General features: G+C 48.9%; 2 protein-coding genes across 3 annotated transcripts in view; both read right to left on the bottom strand.

Moving 5' to 3' along the window:
* The window catches only part of HCLS1 (hematopoietic cell-specific Lyn substrate 1), an 11,458-nt gene extending 8,169 nt beyond the window's left edge, over positions 1-3,289 (bottom strand). For both annotated transcript variants that reach the window (XM_042838142.1, XM_042838143.1), the window contains exons 1-3: positions 3,177-3,289; positions 1,179-1,262; positions 19-92 (exon numbers count right to left, since the gene is read on the bottom strand). In XM_042838142.1, the coding sequence (XP_042694076.1) occupies positions 19-92; positions 1,179-1,262 (158 nt within the window). In that variant the 5' untranslated portion in view covers positions 3,177-3,289. The remainder of the gene's footprint in view (positions 1-18; positions 93-1,178; positions 1,263-3,176) is intronic.
* A 1,457-nt stretch (positions 3,290-4,746) lies between these two features.
* Positions 4,747-25,697, bottom strand: part of GOLGB1 (golgin B1) — a 37,195-nt gene continuing 16,244 nt past the window's right edge. The window contains exons 12-21 of the mRNA XM_042838147.1: positions 20,052-25,087; positions 17,047-18,997; positions 14,720-14,898; positions 13,325-13,490; positions 12,345-12,476; positions 11,064-11,222; positions 10,840-10,934; positions 9,905-10,039; positions 7,041-7,146; positions 4,747-6,362 (exon numbers count right to left, since the gene is read on the bottom strand). Of these exons, the coding sequence (XP_042694081.1) occupies positions 6,228-6,362; positions 7,041-7,146; positions 9,905-10,039; positions 10,840-10,934; positions 11,064-11,222; positions 12,345-12,476; positions 13,325-13,490; positions 14,720-14,898; positions 17,047-18,997; positions 20,052-25,087 (8,094 nt within the window). The 3' untranslated portion in view covers positions 4,747-6,227. The remainder of the gene's footprint in view (positions 6,363-7,040; positions 7,147-9,904; positions 10,040-10,839; positions 10,935-11,063; positions 11,223-12,344; positions 12,477-13,324; positions 13,491-14,719; positions 14,899-17,046; positions 18,998-20,051; positions 25,088-25,697) is intronic.

Raw genomic sequence — 25,697 nt, 5'->3', positions numbered from 1 at the left:
CCTTCCCTCCGCACTCACTCGATGTGCTCGGCCCGCCCAGAGCCCGCGATGCTCTTCGCCCCCCATCGCTGCTCCTTTTCGGAGACGTCGTTCTGCGGAGCGAAGCGCCCCCATCAGCACCACCCGGAGCCCGGAGAGCCCCGACGGCACCGCGGGGACGGGAGGGGAGGGGTGGGGGTGGGCAGATGGGTGCTGCGCTATGGATAAATCGTTGGTTGTAGGGAGTGAGGTCTGCTCGCTGAGGGTGGTGAGGAACTGCACGGGATGCTCAGAGAGCCTGATGGAGTTGTAGGTGTTCCTGCTCATGGCAGAGAGTGAGACCAAGCCACTCTGTGATGCTATGAACATCCCTTCCAGCCCAAACCATTCCATGATCCTTTGAAGGTCCCTTCCAACACAAACCATTCCATGATTCTTTGAAGGTCCCCTCCAACACAAACCATTCTGTGGCTCTATGAAGGTCTCTTCCAACCAGAACCATTCCATGATCTTATAAAGGTCCCTCCCAACCCCAACCATTCCTATGAACATCTCTAACTCAAACCATTCTACAGGTCTAAGAAGGTCTCTTCCAACCCAAATCACTCTATGATTCTATGAAGATCCCTTCCAACCAAAACCGTTCTATGATCTTATAGAGGTCCCTTCCAATCCAAAGTACTCCATAATCCTACGAAGGTCTCCAATTCAAATCATTCTATAGTTCTAAGAAGGTCCCTTCCAATGCAACCATTCTGTGGTTCTAAGAAGGTCCCTTCCAAACCAAACCATTCCATAATCCTATGTAGGTCAGCAAATCAAATCATTCTACAGTTCTAAGAAGGTCTCTTCCAACCCAAACCATTCCATGATCCTATGAAGTCCCCTCCAACCCAAACCATTCTGCAGTTCGATGCAGTTCCCTTCCAATCCAAACCATTCTATGATTCTATGAATGTCCCCTACAACTCAACCCATTCTGTAGTTCTATGAAGGTCACTTCCAAATCCAACCCAAACCATTTTGTGATTGCATGAAGGTCCCTTCCAAGCCAAACCGTTATGTGATCCTATGAAGGTCCCTTTCAACACAAACCATTCTATGGTTCTACAAACTCTCCCCTAATGCAAAACTAAAAACACATCTGTGCCAAGCAGAAGATGCCACCCCTCCACGCTGACCCCCCGGCAGGCACTCACCACAAAGTCGGGGTCGGTGTCCCAGTCATCACCCTGTGCCTCCACCTTCACCGACACGTCGTGGCCCACGACCGCCTTCCACATCTGTGGGGTGGAACACGGCGTCGTCAGGACCACAGGGTGTGGGGCAGGACCACAGTGAGGGGAGACATCTGGTCCCACACCCCACACTGAACAGGGACATCTACATCACATCGGGTGCTCGAAGCCCCTGCAGCCTAACAACGAAGCCATCACAGCAGCTGTGTAACACGGGTCACCTCCACTGGTGCAGATTTGTACAAGGGTGGCACACGGGCTCTTGTTCATCGCCGGTGAAAATGCACGGCGAATGGGAGTGCCTATGTTGAAGAAGAGTGCTTGGTAGCTGAGAATTCGCTCTATCAACTGGCATTGTTGTGCTCTTTGCCTCCGTGCTTCCATGGAAATAAACAGGCATTGCTTTCGGAGCAAAGCACAGGAGCCTGGAGGAGGCAAAAGGCCCAGGGAACAAAAATAGTGCGAAATCTCGAGCTCCTGCATTTCACTTTCAGGATGACTGAAAAAAAGACAAAAAAAACTCCCTCCCTTCGCCTGCAGAGCAGCGGAAGGAAGTCCTGTTGCGTGGGGCAGGCGATGTTGGGGCTGCTCTTGCCACGGCCCAACGCAGCTTTGCAATGGGGCAGAGAGAAGAACTGCAGTGCCGTGCCTCACAATGCCAAGAACATCACATCAACCAGGGGAAACCTGATGGGAGGGATGGGGGCGGCTTTGTAGGGATCCTCGATTCACTGATTCGCTGTGCACAGGGCAGCTGCTAACAGTGCAAGGTGCTGAGCTGGGAGCTGCCATCCCAGCAGCGGGTGGACCTGCAGCGCTGCTCATTGCACGGAGTTAACGAGGGGCTGGGGAGGAAGGAACTGAAAGCACAGAGCAGGGATGGAGTTTGTGGTTGAAAGGAGCCAGGCAGAAAGCCGAGGGTGGAGGACCGAGGGAGATTTTACTGCAAGGATCTGACCCTCAGGAGTTAAAATAATGACAACAGCAATGATAGTAATAGTGGTAACGATGGAAGCACAGCTCTGTATGGCAGTAGCCCTATTGCAGAGCACAGCCAATAAATCATCCCAGCACTGCTGCTCAGAGCTGCGGGTGCCCCATCCCTGCAGGTGCCCCATCCCTGCAGGTGCCCATGGCCGTGGATGGGGCTCTGGACAGCCCAAGCTGGGAGGATTCAGCCCAGGGCAGAGGGGTTGGAACACATCGTGTTTAAGGTCCCCTTCCAACCAAAGGCATCCTCTGATTCAATGCTACTGTGATAATGATGAGCAGAGGAAGCAGGAAGGTGGGTGCGGACGATGCGGAACAACCCAACAGCGCCTTCCATCTCTTCTCTGTCCTCACCTTTTACCACCTCTCACTCCAAACACTTCTATGGCCCATTTGTACGTAGAGCAGCAACAACAACCCAGCACAGGGCTTCCAGCCGAGGGCAGCCGTTGGGCAGCCACCCCAACTCCATCCTGGAGCTCTGGGGTCTGCCTGCTGCTCCAGGTGACTCCAGACCACCTCCTCCCCAGCACCTCCCACCACACATCCTGGGAACTGTAACAAACCACAGCCACAACCGTAGCCACGGGGATCGGCCCCGTCCTTCCCCCACCATCATCCTTCCCCCACCATCATCCTTCCCCCCCTTCCTCTGGTTGGACTGCGTGATCTTGGACATTCTCAACCTTGGTGATTCTGTGATTCCCCCAAAGCAGATGGTCAGTGCAGCATTGCTCCCATCCTTCCCCCAAAGCAGATGGCTAACATGTGGGAAAAATGGTTCTTTAGAGCCTCAAATGCAAAAAAAACAAACCCAACGATAAGTGAAGAACCAACCAGCAGTAAATGCTGAGTGCCATCAACTGGAAGTTGACTGGAAGCCCAGGAAGTGGCTCTCTTTGCCCACCAAAGCACTTCTGCCACTGCTGCTGCCCACTCCCCACCCCCAGGACCCCCCAGAATCCTCACCTTTCCCAGCCCCCCTCTTCCGTTGATGGGTTCACAGTCCTCCGGTGCAGCACTGCTGCTCACAGCAGCCTCAGGGCTGCACTGGGTTCCTGTTTTCTGCACTTCCTCCCCCAGCCCCCAACGCAGCAGTTCCCTGCACTCTGACGAGGTGAACACTGCTGCACAAAGTGCTCTGTCAGTGCATAGGGCTCAGCAGGGCACGATGACGTGGATTGTGCCAAAATCAATGCTGATTCCAGCTGGGCTCCTGCCGAGAGGTGCCTGAACCCCCATGGCCAGAGATCCCAACAAAAGAGAGCTGCAAACCTGCTGGTTGCAGTGTCAGTGCAATGCTGGGCTCAGCACAATTCAAAACCCAAATATATGCATTATGTATCCATACACCTACATGTCTGCATGGATATGGATATATGACCCACAGATAGCCTGAGGTAGGAATACAGGAAGGATCCAGGTGAAGAGCCCTAAGTGTGTTCACACAAATTCTCCCTTCGCTGCTCACTGCTGGAAATGCCCAATTGTGGAACAGGCACAAACCACTTCTGCACCAAGTGAACTTCTGAAACCAAATCGACCTCCTTTCAGAATGAGTCAAGTGATGCAAAGAAGGGCTCCTGGAGCACTCAGTTCTGTGCGGCCCGGCCTGATGCTTCCTGCAGATTAGGCAGGCAGGGCTGCAGTGCCCACACCAGAGGATGCAAAAGGTTGAGATGTTTGAAGCAGAAACCATCAGCTGAAGTCCCACGGCTTCCATTAGGTCAGAGCTGTTGGCCATGCTGTGACATCGGAGCAGGAGCTCCTTCAAAGCTTCTTGTTCATTTATTTAATCCAAGCTAGAACCATTCCGTATGGATGCCACGTCTTTAACAAATCCAGTTCACCCAAATGGTCTCATTTCAGCTCTGTGGATGGGCAGGCCCTGAATTTGAGTCCTCTGAAGAAAACTCACACCACAGGCTCTAAGGAAACTTACCTTACCTGTAGTTCTCACACCTATTCAATGCAGCGGGGCCATCGTTCTTACAGCACCCTATAATTAACTTCTGTTCCAATGGCGTTGTCAGATTGTAGCAGTGAACATGAAGAGTTTCTTTGGCTGTGAAGGATGGAGGAGGATGGCGCTGCACGTCCCACCCCAGGCAGCAGCACATCTTGAGGGATATGATTTAGTGAGAGCTATTGGGGGTGGCTGGATGGTTGGACTGGGTGACCCTGCAGTCATTTCTGCCCTTGGTGTTTGTGTGACTCTGTGATTCCAGCCCATGGGCACCAACCACCACGTCTTCCCTGTGGGTTGTACCACTCCAGTGCAGGGTTGGGTTACACCTGAGAGTAAATAAAAGCAAAACCCAACAGACCTTTGGATTTATTGGAGCTGCTTTTTAAACCACAGCATTCTTAACTTTTTTGGTCGTGGCAGCCAGAAGCTGAAGATGCCAAAAGGTGAGAGGGGAAAGGGCCTCTGTGCGGGCATTCAATCAGAAGAAACAGTTCTGAAGGAATGAACACATAAGGAAATGCACACAGAGGGCTGTGGAGACCTGATGCTCACATGGGGACACAACGCAGCTTCCATCTGAAAAATAACCTTTATTATATACAGGAGCACGCGCCCCAGGAAGATACAGGCAAAGTTTTTGGTCACAGATGCAGCTGAGAAAGTCAGAGAGATCATCAGGTGGCACACAAAGGGAGATGCAGTGCCCACACCGCCAGAGATCCCGTTATTTCAGGTACAGTGATGAATTCAACCCACCTTCAAAGAGGCTCTGCAGCAGCTGGGCACTGCTGGGTTACCAGCAGCATCAGAACCCCTCCTTCCCACGTGGGAAATGCAAGCTGAGCGCTGCGCCACGAAGCAGCCAGGACCCTCCCAGCAGGGACCCTGAGCGCAACGCAGCTTGTGGCCAACAGCAGGAAGCTCAGCTCAACCAGCCCTGCATTCAACATTCTCCCTTTGGAAGAGGACCGTCCCCATTCTACGACAGTGCAAGGAGTTCTATAGGAAAGCACAGCTTCCCACGCATCCCATACGATCAAATCCATCCACAGTTTGCCTCAGAGTCAGAACAGCCCAGGGCCCAGCGCCAGCGCTGCACAATTTCTCTATAAGCAGCGACACCAAAGGCCCAGAACTCCTTTCCCTTCCCCAGCGCTGGGGGAACCCTTTCAGTTCAGGATCTTCTGCCTCTGACTCTGGCCCCTGTGCTGGAACCACACGATGGAACCCTCCAACACAGCCCATATGGGTTTAAGCTGGCGCAGCGGGAGCACAGCTGCTCTCCTTTTGAGAGCTTACTGAAGTGAGAGATAAAAAGCTCTTGCCTCATATTCAATAATTACATTTCTGAAGCTATTTTACAAGGCTGTCAGAGCAGACATACAGCTGTCTTTAAACGCAGTGCTCAGCAGGTCCAGATGTACTCATTTTGGCCCTACTTCAACCGTAGATGTAACTGAGCAGGAAATGTGAAATTCACATTCCTTGAAGTGTCCACAGTTTCCTTAGGATATGCATCTCAAGCAGCGCTGAGCCACGGAGCAAACGGGAGACGTGAGGAAGGGAAGGAGCTTCCCTCCCTGGTGCACAGCTCCAGAGCTTCCCCCCGAGCTCAACGGACTCAGGATGAGGGTGAATGAAGATCTGGCATTTCCTGGAAGCACTGAAGAACTGCAGCAATTCAGGAAGAATTTACTCATTCCTACCGCGGTCAAATGCTCTGTAAAATGAGCGGTGCTCCCTCCGGGTACAGGAACAGATACAGTGATTGTCAGCAGGAGGACCCCAGCTCCGAAGATGTGCTGCTCAACCATTTAAAACCACGGCATGAAGTGAGAGATGTCCTGGAAACACAGCAGGCAACAGCCCTGCCTGCTGCCCACCCCAACAGCGAGCAGCCAGCGCACGCATCAACCGCCGGGCAGCGCTGCCCACAGGGGACTTGGAGAGAAGGCGGTGGGTGAAGCGCCCGTTTCAGCTGCCCTGCGGATGGGGAGTGCTGGCCCAGGATCACAGAGGGCTGGGGCTCAAGGAAGGGCTGCTGTTCCTGCTCAGAGGTGGCCTGTGAAGCACAGGAAGAGCAGGACGTGAAGAGCGAGCAGGTACAGGGCCACCAGCATGGGCAAATGGGTCCGGGAGCGGAAGAGAGAGCGTAAGAGGCGCCGCAGCCCAGGGATATTCCGAGTCTGCAAGAGGGAAAGAGAGGTTGGTCGAGCACCAGGAACGGCCGAGTGCCCAGCGACCCTCCCCCACAGTTCTGACCACAAAGAGAAGTTTAAGCTTATCAGCACGAACTTTTCCAAACCCATTCCGTGGCAGATCTGACCTCCAGAGCCACGCTCCCCATCAGGAGAGCTGCTCTCTTCAGATTTTCTGCCAGCCAGCTTCTCTTCAACTTCAATTTCTTCAAGAAAGGGCACAAAACGCCTCCCCTTATGTTTGCTCCTTACAAACATCTTAGCCCCTCAAGTGAAATATAAGCAAAAGGACCAATGGTACTTTTCTGCTATAAACTCGAGCTCCTAGGAATCCCAGCTCACCCTGCTCTCCAGGCTGGAGGAAGGGAATGTGTATTTGTTGAGATCTTTCAGCCTCACCACTGAAAGGACTTCAGGGCCTGCTGAGCAGGGCTGCCCTATGGTGATCCCCCACAGGGGCCCTTTGGGGTCCACAGTCAACGTCAGCTCTCCTGGCAGAGCCACAGAACAAAGAAACCAGCAGAGCAAGCCGAGAGCAGAAAGCCCCACAAACCCACTACCCAAACTGACTCAAAGATGCCCACAGCAGAACTTTGCTGCTGTAGGCTCACAGTTCTCAGCTCATGTTTCCTTACACCATTGGCAGCTGTGAGAGAAAATCCTTACTTTGCTGAAATCATTATCCGTGGAGTCAATGAGCAAGGAATGCTCGTGACCTGGAGCCATACTGATGCTGGTGCTTAGGGAGGACGTCCACTCACTCGACTCCAACCTGGCCCAAAACAAACACACAACCATGAAACCAACGAGCAGAACCACGGGGTGACCCAAGCAGCAGCAGTCTGATTTCCTCAGATGTGGTTTCAAAATGAAGTCATTCCCAATTTCTGGAGGGTAGTGAAACTGGGGCAGAGTTGGTATCTTGTGACCTCCATACAAATTACACACAGGAGGGCTCAGCTGCTGCCCCTGGAGCCCTTCTTTCCTCACCCATCTCCCATCACTTTTACAGCTCCTCAATTTCTTTTCGTGCCGCTTTTGCTTTGCAGGAATTACAAACTTGGACTTACCTGAGGTGTCTGTTTGGCTGTCAGTGGAATTTCATAGTGTGTGACTCACCAGAGGCCAAGGCAGGAGACTGAACTCTTTCAAATGCCATGAAATGAATTTGGAAGCCAGATCTGCCCCCAGCAGTGCTGGTTCTTGCTAACTATTTCCCAGTGACAGACTTTCAAGGGTGGTAAGATACTGTTAAAGCACGAAAGCAGCACTGTCAATATCAGTGATGTGAGATCAGGTGATAAGAAGGGAGGAACTTCCACAGACTTTAATGCTGGAAGGGGTAACGTTGCCTGAGTTGTGTAGCAGCTGCCAGTATTTCCATCCAGATCATTATTTTTTGTCAGAATAAGCATTTGTGTCAGAAGGAAAACCTCAACGGTGATGCAGAAGATTCTAATAGTGAGATTTACTTGAATTGCTGCACTAAAACTGCTAGGGGACGCATGCAGCACAAGAAGCTACAACAAAGCTCAGTGGCCAAATTCATTTCTGCAGTCAACAACAAGACAAAGGCACAGGGCTCGCTGCTCCTCAACCTGACATCCAGGCCAGGTCAGCCTCCTTTTCTCTACTGACTACAACAGCATCTCTCAAGCAACCCAAGATCCAGGGTGCAGTGGGTATGGAGAACAAGGTGTTGTAGCAAAGAGCTTGGGAGGGGGCACATAAGAAGGCACAGGGGGTGGCATGTGGAACTTCTAATATTAAATGGCTGCTGAAACACAAACAGGAGGAAAAAAAACCTGCCAGCCCAAAACTCCAGCTGAGCATCAGGACCAAGAAGTAACCAAACCTGGGGTGCAATCCTGAAGTGTGGCTGAAGTCTTCTTACAGAAGGCATCCTGAAACAACACCCCACTGACAGCACAAAACCAGAAAAGGAACAACTCACTGCCTGAGCAAGTGGGAATCCAGGTGAAAAATTAACTCTTGTTTAAAGGAAATTAATGGAAAGCAGCAGCAGCAGCACCTACTGACTGCCTCTGGAAGAAGAATGAACCCAACAGCAACAGCCCATTGCCTCCAAGCAGCAGCATCCTACTCCCTCTTATGTCTCAATAACATACAAAGGGGCTGCTTCTCATCCAAGATAGAGCTCCTCTCTAAGAGAAATGCTGCATGTACTCCTTTGTTTTCTGTCTGGGCAGAGAGGAACCCAATGAGGTGTAGAGTCTTGCAGCTGGGGATGGATAACTGCATGCATCAGCGCAGGTCGGGGCATGAGCTGCTGGGGAGGAGCTCTGCAGAGAAGGACCTGCAGGTCCTGGTGGGCAACGGGTTGGCCGTGAACCAGCGGTGTGCCCTGGTGGCCAAGAAGGCCAATGGGGTCCTGGGGTGCATTAAAAGGTCGAGGGAGGTGATCCTCCTCTCCGCTCTGCCCCGGTGAGGCCACATTGAGAATCACGAGTCCAGTTCTGGGCTCCCCGGTTCCAAAAAGATGGGGATCTCCTGGAAGGAGTCCAGCAGAGGGCCACAAAGAGGATGAAGGGCCTGGAGCATCTGCTGTGCGAGGACAGGCTGAGAGACCTGGGGCTGCTCAGCCCTGGGGAAAAGGAGGCTGAGAGGGGATGATGGAGGATGATGCTCCTGAACCTCTAAAGGGAGGTGGAGGCACAGGGATGAGGCCAGGCTCCTCTTGGTGCTGTGCAGCCAGAGGACGAGGAGCAACGGCCTCCAACTGGAACACAGGGAGTTCTGTGCTAAGATGCAGAACTGCTTTCCATCGGGGTGACGGAGCAGAGGCACAGGCTGCACAGAGGGGTGGTGGGGTCTCCTTCTGCAGAGATATTCCTCTACAGAATGCCAAGACCTCTCAGGATGCCAACCTGTGCAACCTGTGCAGGGAACTGCTTTAGCAGAGGTTGGGCTCAGCGATCTCCTGAGGTCCCTGCCAACCCTGCAGTTCTGTGACTCTCTGATCACTCCATGCTATCCCAATCCCCTGCACGACTTTTTGCCTTAGCAAAGGGATTGAGTGCAACGGAAATTGCAAACCAGGGGACTGAAGATGAGGAAAGTGGGGGGGAAGGATATCCAGACTGAAGCTGAGCCAAGAAAGGGGCAGAGGGAAAAGGTCTACCCTAGGTTAGTTGTTTCTCAGTATCCAAAGTTTATGTCTTTTTGGCAATAAATTTAAATGTAAGGAAATTTCTCAATTCAAGACTTTTTGTTTTACCCACGACAGACAGGTGTTTACTGAGGAGACAAAACCCCTGGAAATATCAAAAAACTTTTTTTTTTTTTTTTTTTAAATCTTTAGCCAATTCTGAGTCTACAAATTATATTTTCTGATGGTTTGCTTCACTGAGAAAGCTGGCATTCCTGGCCGGAATTCATCCTACCACAGCTTTCACTCAGTTGCTGCAATCTGCCTTTGTCTACAACCGAAGCACAGACACAGAGCAGCCATTTAGGGAGCTGGGATCTCACTCTTAGGACAGCTCTGCCCCTCTGACCACTGTCCCCACCTGCTGATCTGATCCTGAGCTGCTGAGAGCGCTTCCTCGGCAGCCACGCGCCGCTCGCGCTCCTCCTCCAGCTGCTCCTCCAGGTATCTCAGATCTTGCTTCGTGCTGCTATGTAAGTGCTCAGTTTCGGACAACCTGTCAGAAAATAAGCAAGCATGTGTCAAAGAGGGCTAATTCCTGGCCAGCTCTGCTTCTGTTCTATTTACTGAGGCAGGAGGTGAACAGACGCCAGCTCTCTTCCACTCTGCACAGAAGACAGCTGTTTTTCAGTACCATACTTGAATTATTTGGAAAGCAGGAAGAAGAGCAGCCTCCCAAAGCTCCTGTGTCACATCAGAAAGGAGTGTATGTGATCCTACCTTCCAAAAGCTGTTTACAAAGGGCACCAGGAGCCACATGCTAGACTTCAATCACAGACACATTCCCGGGCTAAAAGCATTGAGACTGTGCTAATTCATACACCTGGAAGGTCACTGAACTTCCTGGAAGTGAACCTGGAAGGTCCATCAAATCAGAGATGCCAATTTGACTGCTGATGGTCCATCATAACTGCTACTACAAGCTTGGGTGTGAGGCACTGGCACAGGTTGCCCAAGGAGGCTGTGGATGCCCCATCCCTGCAAGCATTGGAGGCCAGGCTGGATGTGGCTCTGGGCAGCCTGGGCTGCTGGTTGGCGACCTGCACGCAGCAGGGGCTTGGAACCAGATGAGCACTGTTTTTGCAACCCAGACCATTCTATGGCTTTATGATCCTATGTTTGCTCTCCATTGCTTGAAGTCCTGTGCAAAGAGACACTGCTAAGCACAACCATGCAGCATGTGTGACAGCTCCTCCACACTGCTGGGGAACAGAAGTGCTGAGAGCTCAGATGGAGCAGCCCAACCAGGCTCCTCCAAGCCCATCAGGACTCAAACCCCTCCTGGTCCCACAGTACCTCAGCTGCAGCTCCTGGAGCTCCGGTGTGTAACTGCCTCCAGGCTCATTCTTTTCTTGGGGTGCTCCGGGAGCAGCGTCAGTTGCAAACGACCCCTAAGAGAACACAAACACACGGCAGAGGGCACTGAATGAAGAGGACAGAAGGCAGCCGCTGCGCTGCTCTCTTAGCAGAGCCACCTGCAGGAAGTCTTGCCCTCCCCCTCCCTTTACAGGGACCCTCACCATGCTCTTGTCTGCAGCCTGCAGCTCCTGGAGCTGCTTCTCCAGCACCAGGCAGCGGCTCAGAACCTCGCTGTACTGCTGGTGACTCTCACAGATGCTTCGGCCGCTACTGCGCAGCTGGAGGGAGAGGGCGTTTTTCTCTTCATAGACCTGAGACAGCTGAGAAGACAAATCCTGAGTCAAGAGCTCAAACATTTCTGTGACAGCAAAACTGTTTTCCGTGTAACTGAGGGTAAGAATTCTATTGAGAATGCAGGTGCTGCCACAGTGCCCCTTTCTAAGGTCCTCCCACAGCAGCTTGTGGCAAGGTCTCCAGCACAGGTGGCCCTAAAACATCCACACGATGTAAAGATTGCTCCTTGCTCCTCTCTTCCCTCCCAGAATTACATCTGTGGAAGTGGCTGACATAAGACCCAAAACTTCAAGCCAGAGGAACCTTCGGTTCAATACGGGGAAGCAAAAATTCTGCACCTGATGGAAAGTCCATGCACCAGCACAGGACTGTCAGAGAGTGCCAAGGCAACAGCTCTGCTGTGAAGCACTGGGGAGTTACAGCAGCTGCCCAGCTGAGCACAGCCCAGACAGCTCCGTTGGGAGCAAGGAACATTGTATTCTGGGTTACATCAGGAGAAGCAAGGCCAGCAGACAGAGGAGAGTTACTATCTGCTCTGCTTGGTAACCAGTAAGAGCACACCTGGCACACAGTGACCAGTTTTGGGTCCTTCATTTCAAAATGGAGAAATAAATGAGAAAGAGTCCAGAAAAAGGCTACAAAGATGATGAGGGATCGGAGCGTGTGATGGCCATGAGAGCTGCACTGCTTTATCCTGGGAAAGAAAAGGCTGAAGTGTGCAGCAGTTCCCAATTACTCTGAAGGGAGCCATAAAGCAGAGCCAAGCTCTTTGGCAGCAGCAGAAAATATAATAAGGGACTTATTTGTGGCTTGCAAAAACAGAATCATTCTCATTGAAAGTGAAGAGCAGCACTGGACAAGGACCCAGAGAGGTTTGGAAATGCCTTTTCTTGGAGGTTTCCACCACTATGGTAGGCAGGGGCATGGATGATCCGATCTGACAGTGCTGGCAGCACTGCTTTGAGCAGCAGGACAATGTAAGGGATCACCTCCAGAAGTCTCTTCTAACCACTACTGACTCTATGTACCTTTGGTGAATGCCCACACGAATAGGAAGCCCTATTCCTCCTCCACGAGCCCCACTGAAGCCTGCTTACTTCCCCACATCCCTCAGCCCAAACTCTGCAAGCAGGAAGCACAGCTGGTACCTTGCTGTTTAACTGCTGAATTCGGAGCTCTTTTTGGTGCAGCTCCTTCAGGCTGTCACTTAGCTGAGCCTTCAGATGTTTGGTCTCTGCTTCCGGGCTTGAGAAGTCCCCCCTCACTGCTTCTGGATTGATCTGACAGGGAAAGAACAACAAAGAATCAATACAGGACCATCTGTGTCCATTTCCACTCCTAGCCCTACACTGTTCCCACACCTGAAACTTGATCTGCACTCTGGGGAGTGGGGGAAGAAAAAATATCAGGTGCACTTGGTTCTAGACTTCTCTTTACATATCTGCACGTGAATCTGAGGGATGAGAGAGGATTCTCCCCTCCTCACCAACATAAAAGTCTGTCACCAGAGCATTACAGATGTTGGCAGGACAGCTCTGCCCTGCTTTAATGCTATGGCTCTGCACATGCAGCTGGCGAGCAGACCAGCAAAGCAAAATACTCAACAGATTCCACTCCACTTTCAGAACTGTCACATGGAAAAAGAGGGCAGAAAGTACAACTTTCAACCCTCAGCCCCTCTGGGCATGAGCCAAGATTATAGATTTCTTCCTAATACAAACAGCAATAAAAATCCTGCAAAAGACTTAGAAATTAGAACGCGGTATTACAAAGGACTAAAACAAAAAGGAAGATTTCAGGTTCAGAACAGTGTGAGAAGCAATTCTAAAATCATCAGATTGGAAGAGCTGAGAGGTTCCAGAAGGAACTGCTCAGAAGGAACTCAGGTGCCCAGGAAACCCCATCTCTCCCACTGTCCCAAACGTCAGGAACGAAGGGGGGAGCACATAAGGTTAGGGCAGAGCTTTCTGAAAGCTTCAAGCTGTGCTGTTGGCATAGGCCTTGGAGGGCACACAGCAATACCAATAGCAGTCCACGTGATGTTTGACCTCCAAAATCCAAATACAACCAACAGGCCCTCATTTGGCTGGATTTCCATGCAGTACAGAATCTGTGCTCTTCCACCGACCTTCTTTTGGTACTGCTCCTCTACAGCTGGAGCCTTGCTGAGGGGCAGCCTCATTTCTTGCACGACCTGCTGCAAGTGCCTCAGCTGCTGCTCTTTTTCTGCTATGAGCACCAGGTATTGCTCTTTGATGCTGCCATTCTGCTCTTCCCAGGTAGTTTTCTCTTGCCTGCAAAGCATCACGCAAAGGAAATTAAAACAGTAATTAACAGTACCACATACAACATCCATTTACCCAGCTCAGAACAAGCCAAGGAGGATTCCAACTACATCCTATCATTACCCCATGCCAGATAAGAAGTTGGATGTCAAGGACAAACTAAATCAACACCACTTCAGCACGGGAACCCTAACATCAGGGCTAAGGAGGTTGTCTCCATCGGCACCACCTCGGTCAAATGTGCACATGAGAGCCACTGCATGGATTCCAACACACAGACATGGGCCTTGGCTCCACCTGTGCAGCAGGAGCTACCCAGGAAATGAGCCTCCAGGCTCAGTCATTCTCTCACTCATTACTTTGGGATCTCTGAAGAATCTGAAATTACTTCTTTCCCATTTCTAGAACAGAGCACGTTTGCCTGACTGGGTTGGGTCCAGGAGGGGATGACAACTCACCAGCCTTAAATTACAGCCTTTCTTAATTGAAGACATAAAGCAAGTGAAACAAAGGATTAAATCATCATATAAAATGAGTATTTTCTATACAATTACATCGGATAATAAAGAGTGTTCATTTCATTGTCAGCTCGGAATGGAGAGCACTATGATTATATACAAATAAGCTGCAGTACAAGAAATAGGTGATGCTTCCTCTGAAACAGATGATATTGGCCAGCATTGGAGGAAATAAACCACAGAATGATAGAATGGCCTGGGTGGAAAAGGATCACAGTGCTCATCAGTTCCAACCCCTGCTGTGTGCAGGTCGCCAACCAGCAGCCCAGGCTGCCCAGAGCCACATCCAGCCTGGCCTCCAATGCCTGCAGGGATGGGGCATCCACAGCCTCCTTGGGCAACCTGTGCCACTGCCTCACCGCCCTCTGCATGAAAAACTTCCTCCTCATATCCAACCCAAACCTGTCCTGTCTCACTTTAGAGCCATTCCCCCTTGTCCCATCATCACCTCACAAACAGCCGTTCCCCTTCCTGTTTATATGCTCCCATCAAGTAAAACCAAAAAGGCCATTAAACTACTTTGCACGGGCATTTCCCTCCAGTGTGTTGGGCTGTAAATCCCCTCCCTAAGGCTGATGCAAAGATCTGAACAAGGAAATGTGTGCCTGCTCCTGACGAGGGCAGGCGATGCAGCGCAAGTAAGGCAGAGGCGCCCAGGGCTTTGCTTTCCAAAAGGACCCATTGCCATCTCTGAGGCATCAGGGGAAAGGCAATTCTCACCTTAGCTGCTGAAGCTCCTGCTGGTAGGAAATGCACTCGTGCTCCAGCTGCTCCTGGCGGCGGTGCTGTTCATCTGCCTCTTGCTGGTATTCCTGCACTTGTGCCCTCAAGCGAGAGTTTTCAGCTGATTCTACCCCAACTTGTATGTATTGCTGCTGTAGATTCTTCAGCTCCCTCACCTTTAAGTAAAGGGAAATATTGCTACGAATGTTAACTGAGCAAGCAGCTACGTCTGTTATTTACATGCATTTAAGAACATTTTTCACTGCAGCATCACATTTAAATGACAGAGACGATGGAAGTTCACATCAACTGCTACAGCAACCTACTAAGAAGAGTTCAGCAGAAAAGCACCTCCAAGAAGTCTGCTGCGTGGAAGAGGGCAGTGAGTTGAGAGCTCCCATACAGACGTGAGACACATCAGCAGCACTGCACAGTTCAAGAAAGCAGAAGGTACATAAATCTAGAAATAACTGAGATCACACAGAATCCCAGAATCACCCGGGTTGGAAGGGACCTCAAGGATCATGTAGTTCCAACCCCCCTGCCTAGCAAGGCCACCAAACATCCACATTCAGATCAGGTTGCCCAGGACCCCGTCCAACCTGGCCTTGAACACGTCCAAGGACGGGGCATCCACAACCTCCCTGGGCAATGGAGGTGCTGATGGACCAGTGGGACGTCATGGACAGTATCACAAAGTATCACAGAATCACAGAAAGGATTATCCTGAGTTGGAAGGGACCCACTTGGGTCACTGAGTCCAGCTCCTGGCTCCACACAGCACTGCCTCAAATCAAACCATGTTTCTGAGAGTGCTGCCCAAAATCTCTTGCTCTGTTTGATGTGTGATGTGATGCGTGATTGCCCACCCTCTGATTTGTCAAGGTCTCTCTGCAGGACCTCTCCACCCTCAGAGGATTCTGCAGCTCCTTCCAGTTCAGTGCTGTCCCCAAGCATCTTCAGCATACCTTCAAGTCCTGCACCAAGGTGTTGATGAAAACACTGAAGAGCTCTGCAGAACCCCACCAGTGGCTGGTTGCCAGCCTGAAGGAACCCCATTGACTACAACCCTCTGAGCCCAACCTGTCAGTGCTCAAGAAAGACTTAGATGTGGTACTGAGGGATGTGGTTTGGTGGGGTTACATTGGTGGTGGGTGGATGGGTGGACTGGATGATCTTGGAGGTCTCTTCTAACCTTGGTAATTCTATGATCAGCCAATTGTTCACCCATTGCATCACTCACTGGATAGCTGTATGCTGGAAGGACGCTCGGAAACAGCCTCAAAAGCTTTACTGAAATCCAAAACAATGACATCAACTGGCTTCCCTTGCTCAGCTTCGTGGGTACTTTGCCATAGAAAAAGAATAAGTTGGTTGCAAAGTAATAAAACAAAGTAAACTAAGAGCAGATATTAGTGGAAAATCACAGTAAAAATCAGTCATCTGAGCAGCAACTGGAAGTGAAATGCACTGAGCTACACTGTGCCAAAGAGCATGCAAACACACATGAGGTATGCAAGTAGAGATGACAGAACGAAGGTGCAATGGCTTGGGCCTGTCTTGACAATCATCTGCCAGGAGTAGAAATCTACCACATGCTTAGATTTCTAGAAGAGACTGCAGAACTGACAAATCAAATGCACGAGCTGGCACTGATGTGGCCTAAGCAGACTAACAGAGAGCACATCTCTTATTTCTATAATTCCATCTTTAAAACAGGGCTAAGAAGAGAAAACGCCTTGAGAAGTTAATAATGAAACCATAGTTCAGCTTCCATATGGTCACAGAGGCTAACAGATGACACGTACTGAGTCCACAGGATCTGATGGAGTGCACCCAGAGGTGATGAGGTCATTGGGAGGCAACTCTCAACTACTGCTGAAAGATCACGATGATCAGAGGGGCTTTGGAAGGCTGGAAGAAATGGCATCCTTACTTCAAAAAGGGCAAGGAGAAGGATGGAGAAAGGCAGTCTGCTCAGCCTCACCAAGGAGATGGAGCACTAATCCTGGAAACTACTTCCAGATACACAAGAGAACAAGTTGACCAGAGGAATTGTGGAAATCCTCCTCTGGAGATATCCAGAACTCAAGCAGACGTTGCTTTGGTCAACCTGCTCCAGCCAACGCTGTCAGAGCAGAAGGGTGGGATAGAAGACTTCAGAGTTCCCATCCAACCTCAGCTCTTTCGAGGGTCTGTGAGGATGATGGTATGTTTTTAACTCTGTGAAAGACAACGTCTAACTGTGCTGAATTTTAAGATCTGAAGAACCGAATCTCCTGTAAAGCTTTAAATAAGAATGGGAAAAGAAAGCAAGGACTTACTAATCTGTCTCTGTCGTTCTGCAGGGAGGACAGAGCCTTCTTAAGACTCAGCACCTCTGATGGAGTTGTGGCAGTGCTCCCTTCTGCTTGCTGCCTCACTTCTTCCACCTTCCGTGTTCTGTCCAGTTCATCCAGCAGCCGGTCTCTCTCGTCCTGCAGGCTTGCCATAGCCTTGGAGAAAGATTTGACTTGGTTGGAAGAGCCTTCCAGTTCTGAAGACAAACGGAGAAGCTCATCGTCTTTGGCTCTGATCTTCTGCTTCAGATCCTCAATCTGTGCCAAGAGACCTCTTTCATCAGCAGCTTTCTGCATTTCTGTAAGCTCAGACTTCAGTGTATCTCGGTCGCGGGCAGTGGAATTTTGCTCCTCTTGTAACTGAAGCATCTTTTTCTGAAGATTCTCCACTAGATTTTGTTGGTCCCCTAAGTCTGCAGAATATTTCTGTTTCAAAGCTTGAAGCTCCTCGTTGGTCTGGTCCCAGCTATCCTGAAGAGAGCTCATGGACTTCCCGAAAGACTGAATTTGGGCTCTGAGATCTTTGTTTTCATCTGTGACTGCAAGAAATTTCTGTTCCATTTCCATGAGGTCCCGTGCCAGCTCTGCTACTCTCTCTTCCGCTGTTTCTGTTTCATTCCTCATTATCCCAGCATCATGATGCAGGTGCTTCAATTCCTTTTTGAGCCTGTCCTCAGCCTCCCCCACTCTCCTGGTTGCATCCTTCTGAACACTTACTAGCTCCTCCTCAAGTTCAGTTATCCTTTGCTGTGAGAGCACGAGCTTATGATGCAGCTCTTGTGCCTCTTCCTCTTGGGCCTTGAGCTGTGCTTGACACTCCATGACAGGACTTCCCTCAGTTAATGCTGTCACCTGACTCTGAGCTCGGGACAGAGAGGATTTAAGGGTTTCAACCTCTTGAGACATGCTGACTTTATCCTCTGCCAAGACTTCCATGCTCTTCTTGAGATCGTCCTGCGTACGCTCAGACTCCTTCAGCTGTGTTTCCACGATTGCCTTCTCCTTTTCCAGAGCTTGGATTCGCTGAAGCTGAGTTTTGAGAAGCTGCTTCTGTTGGGAATCCTTAATTGAAATGACTTGGTTCAGATCTTCTCTGTACCTCACCAGGTCTGCGCTCAGCTTGGCGTTCTCCGAGTTGAGGTCATCCATCTGGCTATGAAAAATTCTGATTTCCTCCTTCAGCTTGTTGTTCTCAGCAGCAGCCTCTTGGATTATCTGGTCTTTGTCCAAGATGATAACGAGGTGGCGCTCCTCCAGCTGTTTGTACTCTCTCAGTATACGGTCTCTGTCGTCTTGCAGAGATGACATGGACTTGGTGAAGGAGTCCAGTTGTGCCTTCTGCTGTTTACTTTCTTCTCTGATCATTTTCATCTTCTCAGTGAGATGATCAAGTTTATCGTTAAGTTTGCTCTTCTCAATTTCCAAAGCCTTTTTATCTTCTTCTTCCTTGCTTAGCCTACGCTCCAACAGTGTGATGTCTTCAGAATGTTGCTGCTGTAATTCGGTCAGAGCAGCCCTAACTGCTTCTTCCTTGGCAGATAGCAAACTAACAATCTTTTGATCTTTGGCGCTCGTTTCTTCATGCAGCTTGTTTGTTAGGTCCTTGGAAGCCTGCAGATCAGCCTCAAGCTGCTCACAGCTGAATTTAAAATTCTGGATGCTGTTCTCTTGTTGCTTGACCATACTCTCCAACTCTCCTCTAACCAGTTCACATCTGGCAAAGGAACTCTGCAGGTCAGCAAGCTGGTCTTTCAGGCTCCGGATCTCTGACTCCAGCTTCTGCTGTTCATCCTGGGACTCACTGAATAGTTTCTGAGACCCTTCAAGCTGAGTTAAAAGCTCTTTTTTTTCTGCCTGCAACATTTCACATGTCTCTTGATGCTGCTGAATCTCCCTCCTGGACTCTGATTCCCAGTCTTTCTTGTTGCATTCCAGCCTGAAAAACAGAGAAGGGAAGACCAGACCCAAATCAATGAGGTATTTCAGGATCCAAAACCACACTAACAATTTTCATTGATTCTATTAATTGAGAAAAGCCACCAAATTAGTTTTCCAGTGATTAGCACTGAATCAGGCTTCCAAAGGGAGTGACTGAGTCACCATCCCTGGAGGCATTTAAGAGATGTTTATGTGGCACTTAGGGAAATGGGTTGGTGGTGTTATGTTGATGTTTTAATTCAATAGCCTTAAGGGTATTTTCCAACCCAAATGATGCTACAGGCACACTAGCAACGACAGATAGTCCTTTCTAGAATGTGCAGCTACTGAGCCCTTCTCAGCCCCACTTATACCTTCAGTCTTTCAAAGGAGAAATTAATTTCCCCATACAGTGAGGCTCAGAATTTGTTTTCTACAAACAAAGGTGCTGTTCTCCTACAGTTGGTATCCATTCCACATTCATTTCACAACATACAACATTTCAATCAAACTCTGTAGAACAGTTTTCCTCATGAAAGAATGGCTTGTTTTTGAGTTTTGGAAATTCCAAGGTTAACATTATGTTAGGCTTCTCTAGCTCCATCCTTCTCTCAAAATCTAATCTGGGATCCAATTGGAATTATGCATCCCCATGCTCTGTTGACATACCAAGCTTAATCTCTAAAATTAACACCTTCCTCATAGAATCCTAGAATGGCCTGGGTTGAAAAGGCCCACAATGCTCATCTACCTTCAACCTCCTTGCCATGGGCAGGGTTGCCAACCAGCAGCCCAGGCTGCCCAGAGCCACATCCAGCCTGGCCTCCAATGCCTGCAGGGATGGGGCATCCACAGCCTCCTTGGGCAACCTGTGCCAGTGCCTCACCGCCCTCTGCATGAAAAACTTCCACCTCATATCCAACCCAAACCTCCCCTGTCTCACTTTACACCCATTCCCCCTTGTCCTATCATTATCCACCCTTGTAAACAGCCATTCCCCCTCCTTACCTCTGGCTGCTGACTCTTTAAAGGAAATACATTGACACTATCTTAATCATCATCACTTTCTTTACCTGGATATATGAATCTGAAGTTCTTCCACTTGTGTAGCCATCTGCTTCATCTGCTCCTTCAGCATAACACAAGTTTCCTCTTTCAAGCGTATTTCTTCCTCCTTCTTTTGAATCGTTTCTGTGAACTTCTTCTCCCATGTTCTGGATTCATCTATCACTCTATCCCTGTCATCCTGAAGGGAAGACATGCTCCTGGTGAAGGCTGCAAGCTGGGCCAGCGTTTTGTTCAGGCTGCCTTCCAGTTCCTTGGCTTCTCGATCTTTTGTTGTCAAGGAGCCCTGAACATCACGAACCGTTGCTTCCATCTTGTCTTTCTCCCTCTGCAAAGCTGCCAGTTTCTCTTCCATATTTTTCATCTCCTTCGAGTGCTTGTCTTTCTCCCGTTCCAGTCTTCTCTCAAAGTCCTCATCCTTTTTCTTCATTTGAATTAGAGCACTCTCTTTGCTTGCCCGTAACTCTTCTTTTATTTTGACGCTCTCTGCTAGGACTCTCGCTGCCTCGCTCTGAGTGTCATCCAGCACAACTCTGCAGTGAGCAAGCTCTGCCTGGGCCTTCTTGGTGTCTTCTGTTGCTTTAGCTAAAGTCTCTCTGGCTGCTTCCAAGTCTTTCTGAGACTCACTCTGGACAAATTCTAGAGCTTTAACAGTTCTTTCTAAACTACTGATCTTCTCCTGGCTTTTAATACAGTCCTTCTGCAGCTGCTTAATCTCCTGCTGCTTCTGCTTCAGCAGCTCCTGAAGCTCCTTTACATGTGTGCTACTGTCCTCCCTCCAAGTGCGTTTCAACTTTTCTAAATACTCCTTTTGGTTTTCTGAACTTGCTTTACTTTTCTCCTTTGCCATCTGACGTTTCTCCTCCTCCAGTTCATGTATTGCTCTCTGCAAACTCTGAAGCTCATGTTTCAGTTGTTCATTTTCAATCTGGGAGTCTGTTGCATCTTGCTGATAATTTCCAATACTGCCATTAAGTTCTGCCAGCTGATTCATGAGCCTTTCCTCCAAATCATCCTTCTCAGCCTCTAAAGTGTCCTTCAGTTCTGTCATCCTGATGAGGTCCTCCTTGGTGTTTTGGACCGTTTCTTCCATCTTTGCTACTGTGTCCTGGAGAACATTTAATTCAAGGACTTTTGCTTCCATTTGGGTCTCTAAAGCCCTTTTCTCACCTTCTAAAGCCTCAACGTTCCCGCGGATATCATCCAGCTGTTGCTCTGAAGCCCTTCTATTCTCCTCTAGTTCAGTGATTCGCTCTGTCAGCTCAGCTATCTCCTTTACATAGGCATTAACATCCTCAGGTGGGCTACTACCTTCAAAAGCTTTTTGTTCCAGCTTTGCATCAGGAGACTTTGGTCCAAAACTTAAGTCCACTTGATTTTCAGTCCCCTCTATTGGTGGTGGTGTAGCAACTGCCTGATTTGTTTCTTTCTCTGTTGTCTTCAGGGAAACATACTTGTCTAACAGCTCTCTGCTTTCTTCTAGCTTGGATTCCGTTAACTGCAAGTGATGCTTTAAGTCTGTGATCTCTTGAGTAAGAGACTCCTTTTCAACCATTACAGCCTCTAGCTGAGTAGAAAGAGACTGATAATCCCTCCTAGAGCTCTCCAGCTCTTCTTTCAGGTTAGCGTTTGAAAGGAAAGCTCCATCGTCAGTCCTATGCAGGTCCCCACCTGCGGGCTGCATCTCTGCCCTAAGCTTCTCATTCTCCTCCTCTAGCTCCAGAATTTTTTGTTGCTTTGATTTTGCAAATTTCCTCATTTTCTCCTTCATTCCATCAATCTCCTGTTCAGCTTCCTGCAGCTGCTTATCCGCCTCTTCTTTTTTCACTTCAGCACTTTTCAGCTTCACGAAAATCTCCTGCTTTTCCTGCCTCACGGTTTCCAAAACACGCTGAATCCGCTCCGTCTCATTGCTCACATTCTCATACGACTGCAGGAGAGTTTCGTACTCTTTCTGAAGCTCCCTGTGTTTCTCCTGCCACTCAGTGCTCTCAGCAGCTTGCAGGCATTTCAAGGACTCCATCTCCTTCTCCTGCTTCTCTTTCTCTAGGAGAACTCCATCTAGTGTCAACTTCAGGTTTTTACAGCATCCATCAAGATTCTGGTTTTCTCCAAGGACCTTATTAACTTCTGCAATAAGTTTTTCCCTCTCTTCAGTGAGACTTGCTATTTTTTCTGTTAAAGTACCTGTTTCTTTAACATGGCCACCTATTTGGCTTTCCATATTATTCAACTTGACACAGAGATTCTCAATAGTAGTTTTGGCATTTGCCAATTCCTCTTTCAGTGACTTACTCTCCTTTAATGCCTCTTTTCTAGAGATAAGTGCAGCTTGCAACTTTCTCTGCATTTGATTCTTCTGTTTGGCTGCTTCTGCATCATCATCTTGTTTGTGCTGAATTTCAAGCAGCTCGGTTTGCAGTCGCTTGCTCTGTTCCTCATGTGCCTGAGCTTGAGCTTCAATCTGACTACACAGACTTTTAACAGAGTCTTCTTTTTCCAGCAACTGTGCCTTTGCATTAGCAAGAGCCTCACTTTTCTCCCTCAACTGCAAGTTAAGGAATTCAATTTCTTCGTCCTTTTGATGCATAAGTGTTTTCAGGTCTTCCAAACTGTCTTCCCTAGAAATTTCCACTTGACCTTCCTCCAGTTCTCTCTGAAGTCTTGCAGCCTCAGTTTCAGCTTGGTCAGAGGTTCCAGTCAGCCCTTCTGCCTCTGCCAACAACTGCGCTATGCGCTGTTGCAAATTAAAGACTAATTCTGATTTGCAAGCTAGTTCACCTTCCATACAGCCGACCTTACTTTCCAACTCCTCCTTCTCCACCTGCAGTTTTTCAAGTTCTGCTTTAAACTCTTCCCCAGAAACATCCATGACTTGCACAAGTTCGCTGTTTGTAGAATTTCCTGCTTCCAAGCATGAAGAATCCAAAGAGCCTTGATTCCCAGGAACGCTCTCTGTTGATCCTCTCTGTTCCTGCAGTTGCCTGAGCTGAGCTTGGATGCTTTCCTTCTCTTTCATTTGCATATCAAATTGTTCTTGAAGGGTGTTGTAATCATCTTTCTGCTGTTTGAGCTGTTCTCTGTGATGCCTGTCTTTTTCTTGAGCCTTCTTTATAGTGTCTTTGCGAGATACCAGGGCTTCCTGAAGCTTTTTCTGAAGTTGTTCTTTTTCTTGTTCAAGAGTTGAAACTCTCTCTTTCAGAGCAGACGTCTGGTTTTCTTCAAGATTTGTAGCTGCTGCATTGTTTTCTTCATCATCTTTTGGGCCTTCGTTGGTTTCAGTTAGTTTGTCAGCAATTGTCTGACTTCCCATGATTTCAGCCTTAATTGAGTCAACGTTTGTCTTATCTTGCCAGCTCTGCTTCAGTTCCTCAATCACCGCCTCTAACTGTGCTTCAGTAGCTTCCTTATCCAGCAGCTCCTTCCGAACGCTCAGCAGCTCAGATTCCTTTTCAGAAAGCAGCTGGATTAGGTGCTCCTCCCTGGGTGAGCTTTCCAGATTCACTTCTTGGCTTATCCTACTCATCATATGCTCTTTCCCTTCAGCTTCTTGAGCCACTGAGTTTTCTGACTCAGGCTCCATTTTCACCTGCATCAACTTGTCCTCCAATTTGCTGACCTTCCTCAGGAGCTCCTTCCTGTTAACAAGTGCTGCCTGCAGCTTTCGCTTTATCTGCTCATTTTCCCGTTTCAGAAACTCAAGTTCATTTGCTGGTATCTCACCCTCCCTGCATTCTGCCACTGTCTCATACTGCTGCTCAGACACTTCGCAGTTCAGATATGTATCTTCCGCTTCTGTGTTTCGGTCTTCTCCCTCCTGGGCTTTTAATAAGACACTTGTTTGCTCTTTGAGACTCTTCAGCTCTGTTTCTAGAGAAAACTTCTCTTCGTTCAGCAGCACCATTCTTTCAGACATGCTGATGCTGATCTCTGTCATCTGCTGTTCTTTCTCCAGCAAGGTTTGTTGCAGGCTCTCTATGCACCTGCTACGTTCAGCAACAAGCTGCTCTAGGCCTGCTGCTTCGCGGCCCTTGGAAGCTAAGCTTTGGGAAAGCTCTTCCATCTCAGCCCTGTATTTCCTCAGCAGTTGTTCCAGATCAAGGGCTTCGCATTCCTTCTTCTGGATCTGGCTTCGCATGTCTTTTAGTTGCACGTCCTGATCAGAAAGCTGAAGTTGCGCTTCATCCAAATCTTTCTGTAAAGCTTCGATTTTAACCTCTTTGGATTTAAATTCGTTTTTAAGGCTTTGGATCTGTTCCTTCAGAAGACTGCTCTGGCTGTCTGACAGCCTCTGCTTTTCAGAAAGAGCTAGAGCTTCCTCCAGCTGCTTCACTTTCTCCTGCAGTTCTGTCATGGTAGAAAGGTTCTTCATCTGACACAGGAGCTGATCTCTCTCTTCAGCCAAAGCACAGAACAAACTGTCAGAATCCTCCATCTTCTTCCTGTATTCTTCAGCCAACTGGTTTAACCTGTTTATTTCTGCATCTCTTTCTCCCAGATCTTTCTTGTAGGATTCCTCTGATTTCTGCAGAATCATTTGCAGTTCCGCAGTTCGGTTCTGCAGATTTATCAGCTCTTGAGATTGAGAGGTGCCTGGCTCTGGAAATGCTGCAGAGGTTTCCTGTGTTGCTCCCATCTCCCCTGTGCCACGAACAGAGGCCTCTTGGGGTACTTCTTGAAGATCGGTTTTGTTTTCCTGAAGCACATTAATTGGCTGTATTTCTGTTGCTCTCTGTAATGAGCTACTGTCCAACCCATTTTGTGTACTTGACACCTGTTGCTCTTCCCTCTCAAGAAGCCATGCCTGGGGATCCTCTTCCAGCTGGTTAGCTTCTCCTCCTGCTTGGTTAACAGCAGAAGTTTGGTTGTTTGGGTCCTTGAGCTGTCCTTTTAGAAATGCAATTTCTTCTTGAGCTTTTTTCAGTTCCAGCAGCAAAACAGACAGCTCTTTCTGTTTCTGTGCAGCAAGACATTCTCCAATTCCAGACGGGCAGTTTTCTTCAGTAAACTGCTCACCTCCACTGGGAGAGCCATCTGCTCTTACCTGAAACACAGCACAAGGTTTCACATTTCCTTTGAATCCTGCCACAGGGGCACTTTTCATTGTCCCTGCCTCATGTTAGCAGTTACAACCAATAACAGCCTCATTAACAGGAGGACTCCTCAGCTCATTTCCCTTCCTGTAGTTGTGGCATGGGAGTCTGGCTTTAGGATTAGACCATAAATGGAGCTTCCTGCTGTTAAAGTGTCTCAGTTCTGTGATCCTCAGAGGTGTCCTTCTGGACTTATCCAGCCATATTTTGAGACTACAGATACCAGCATCGTATCCACAGCCTCTGAACGAGGAGGTTTTGTCCTTTACTTTTCCTGTCTGTTTAACGTGGACAAGAATTTATGTAGACACCCCTATTCCAGTGTGTGCTTATCTCTGAAGTGAGAACACTAAACAAAACATCTGATCTAAAGTGCTTGGCTTTTTCCAAACATTAATCTTAAGATTTCCTTCCACCCCCAAAAACTGATGACAAAAGAAGAACGATCAAACCCTTGCTGGAAAGCATGGATCATCACTTTGCAAATGGGTCAGCACCTTGTGCTGCAAAGGCTAAGTTACCATATCCATGTATGCATACAGTATTGAAAAGTAAATAGTA

Source organism: Centrocercus urophasianus, unplaced genomic scaffold (assembly GCF_019232065.1).
Source record: "Centrocercus urophasianus isolate 14NV4802_14NV808 unplaced genomic scaffold, USGS_Curo_1.0 seq_733, whole genome shotgun sequence".
Classification (NCBI taxonomy): Eukaryota; Metazoa; Chordata; class Aves; order Galliformes; family Phasianidae; genus Centrocercus; species Centrocercus urophasianus.
Note: the sequence above shows the minus strand (reverse complement) of the source record. Positions and strands in the feature narration are given on the sequence as shown.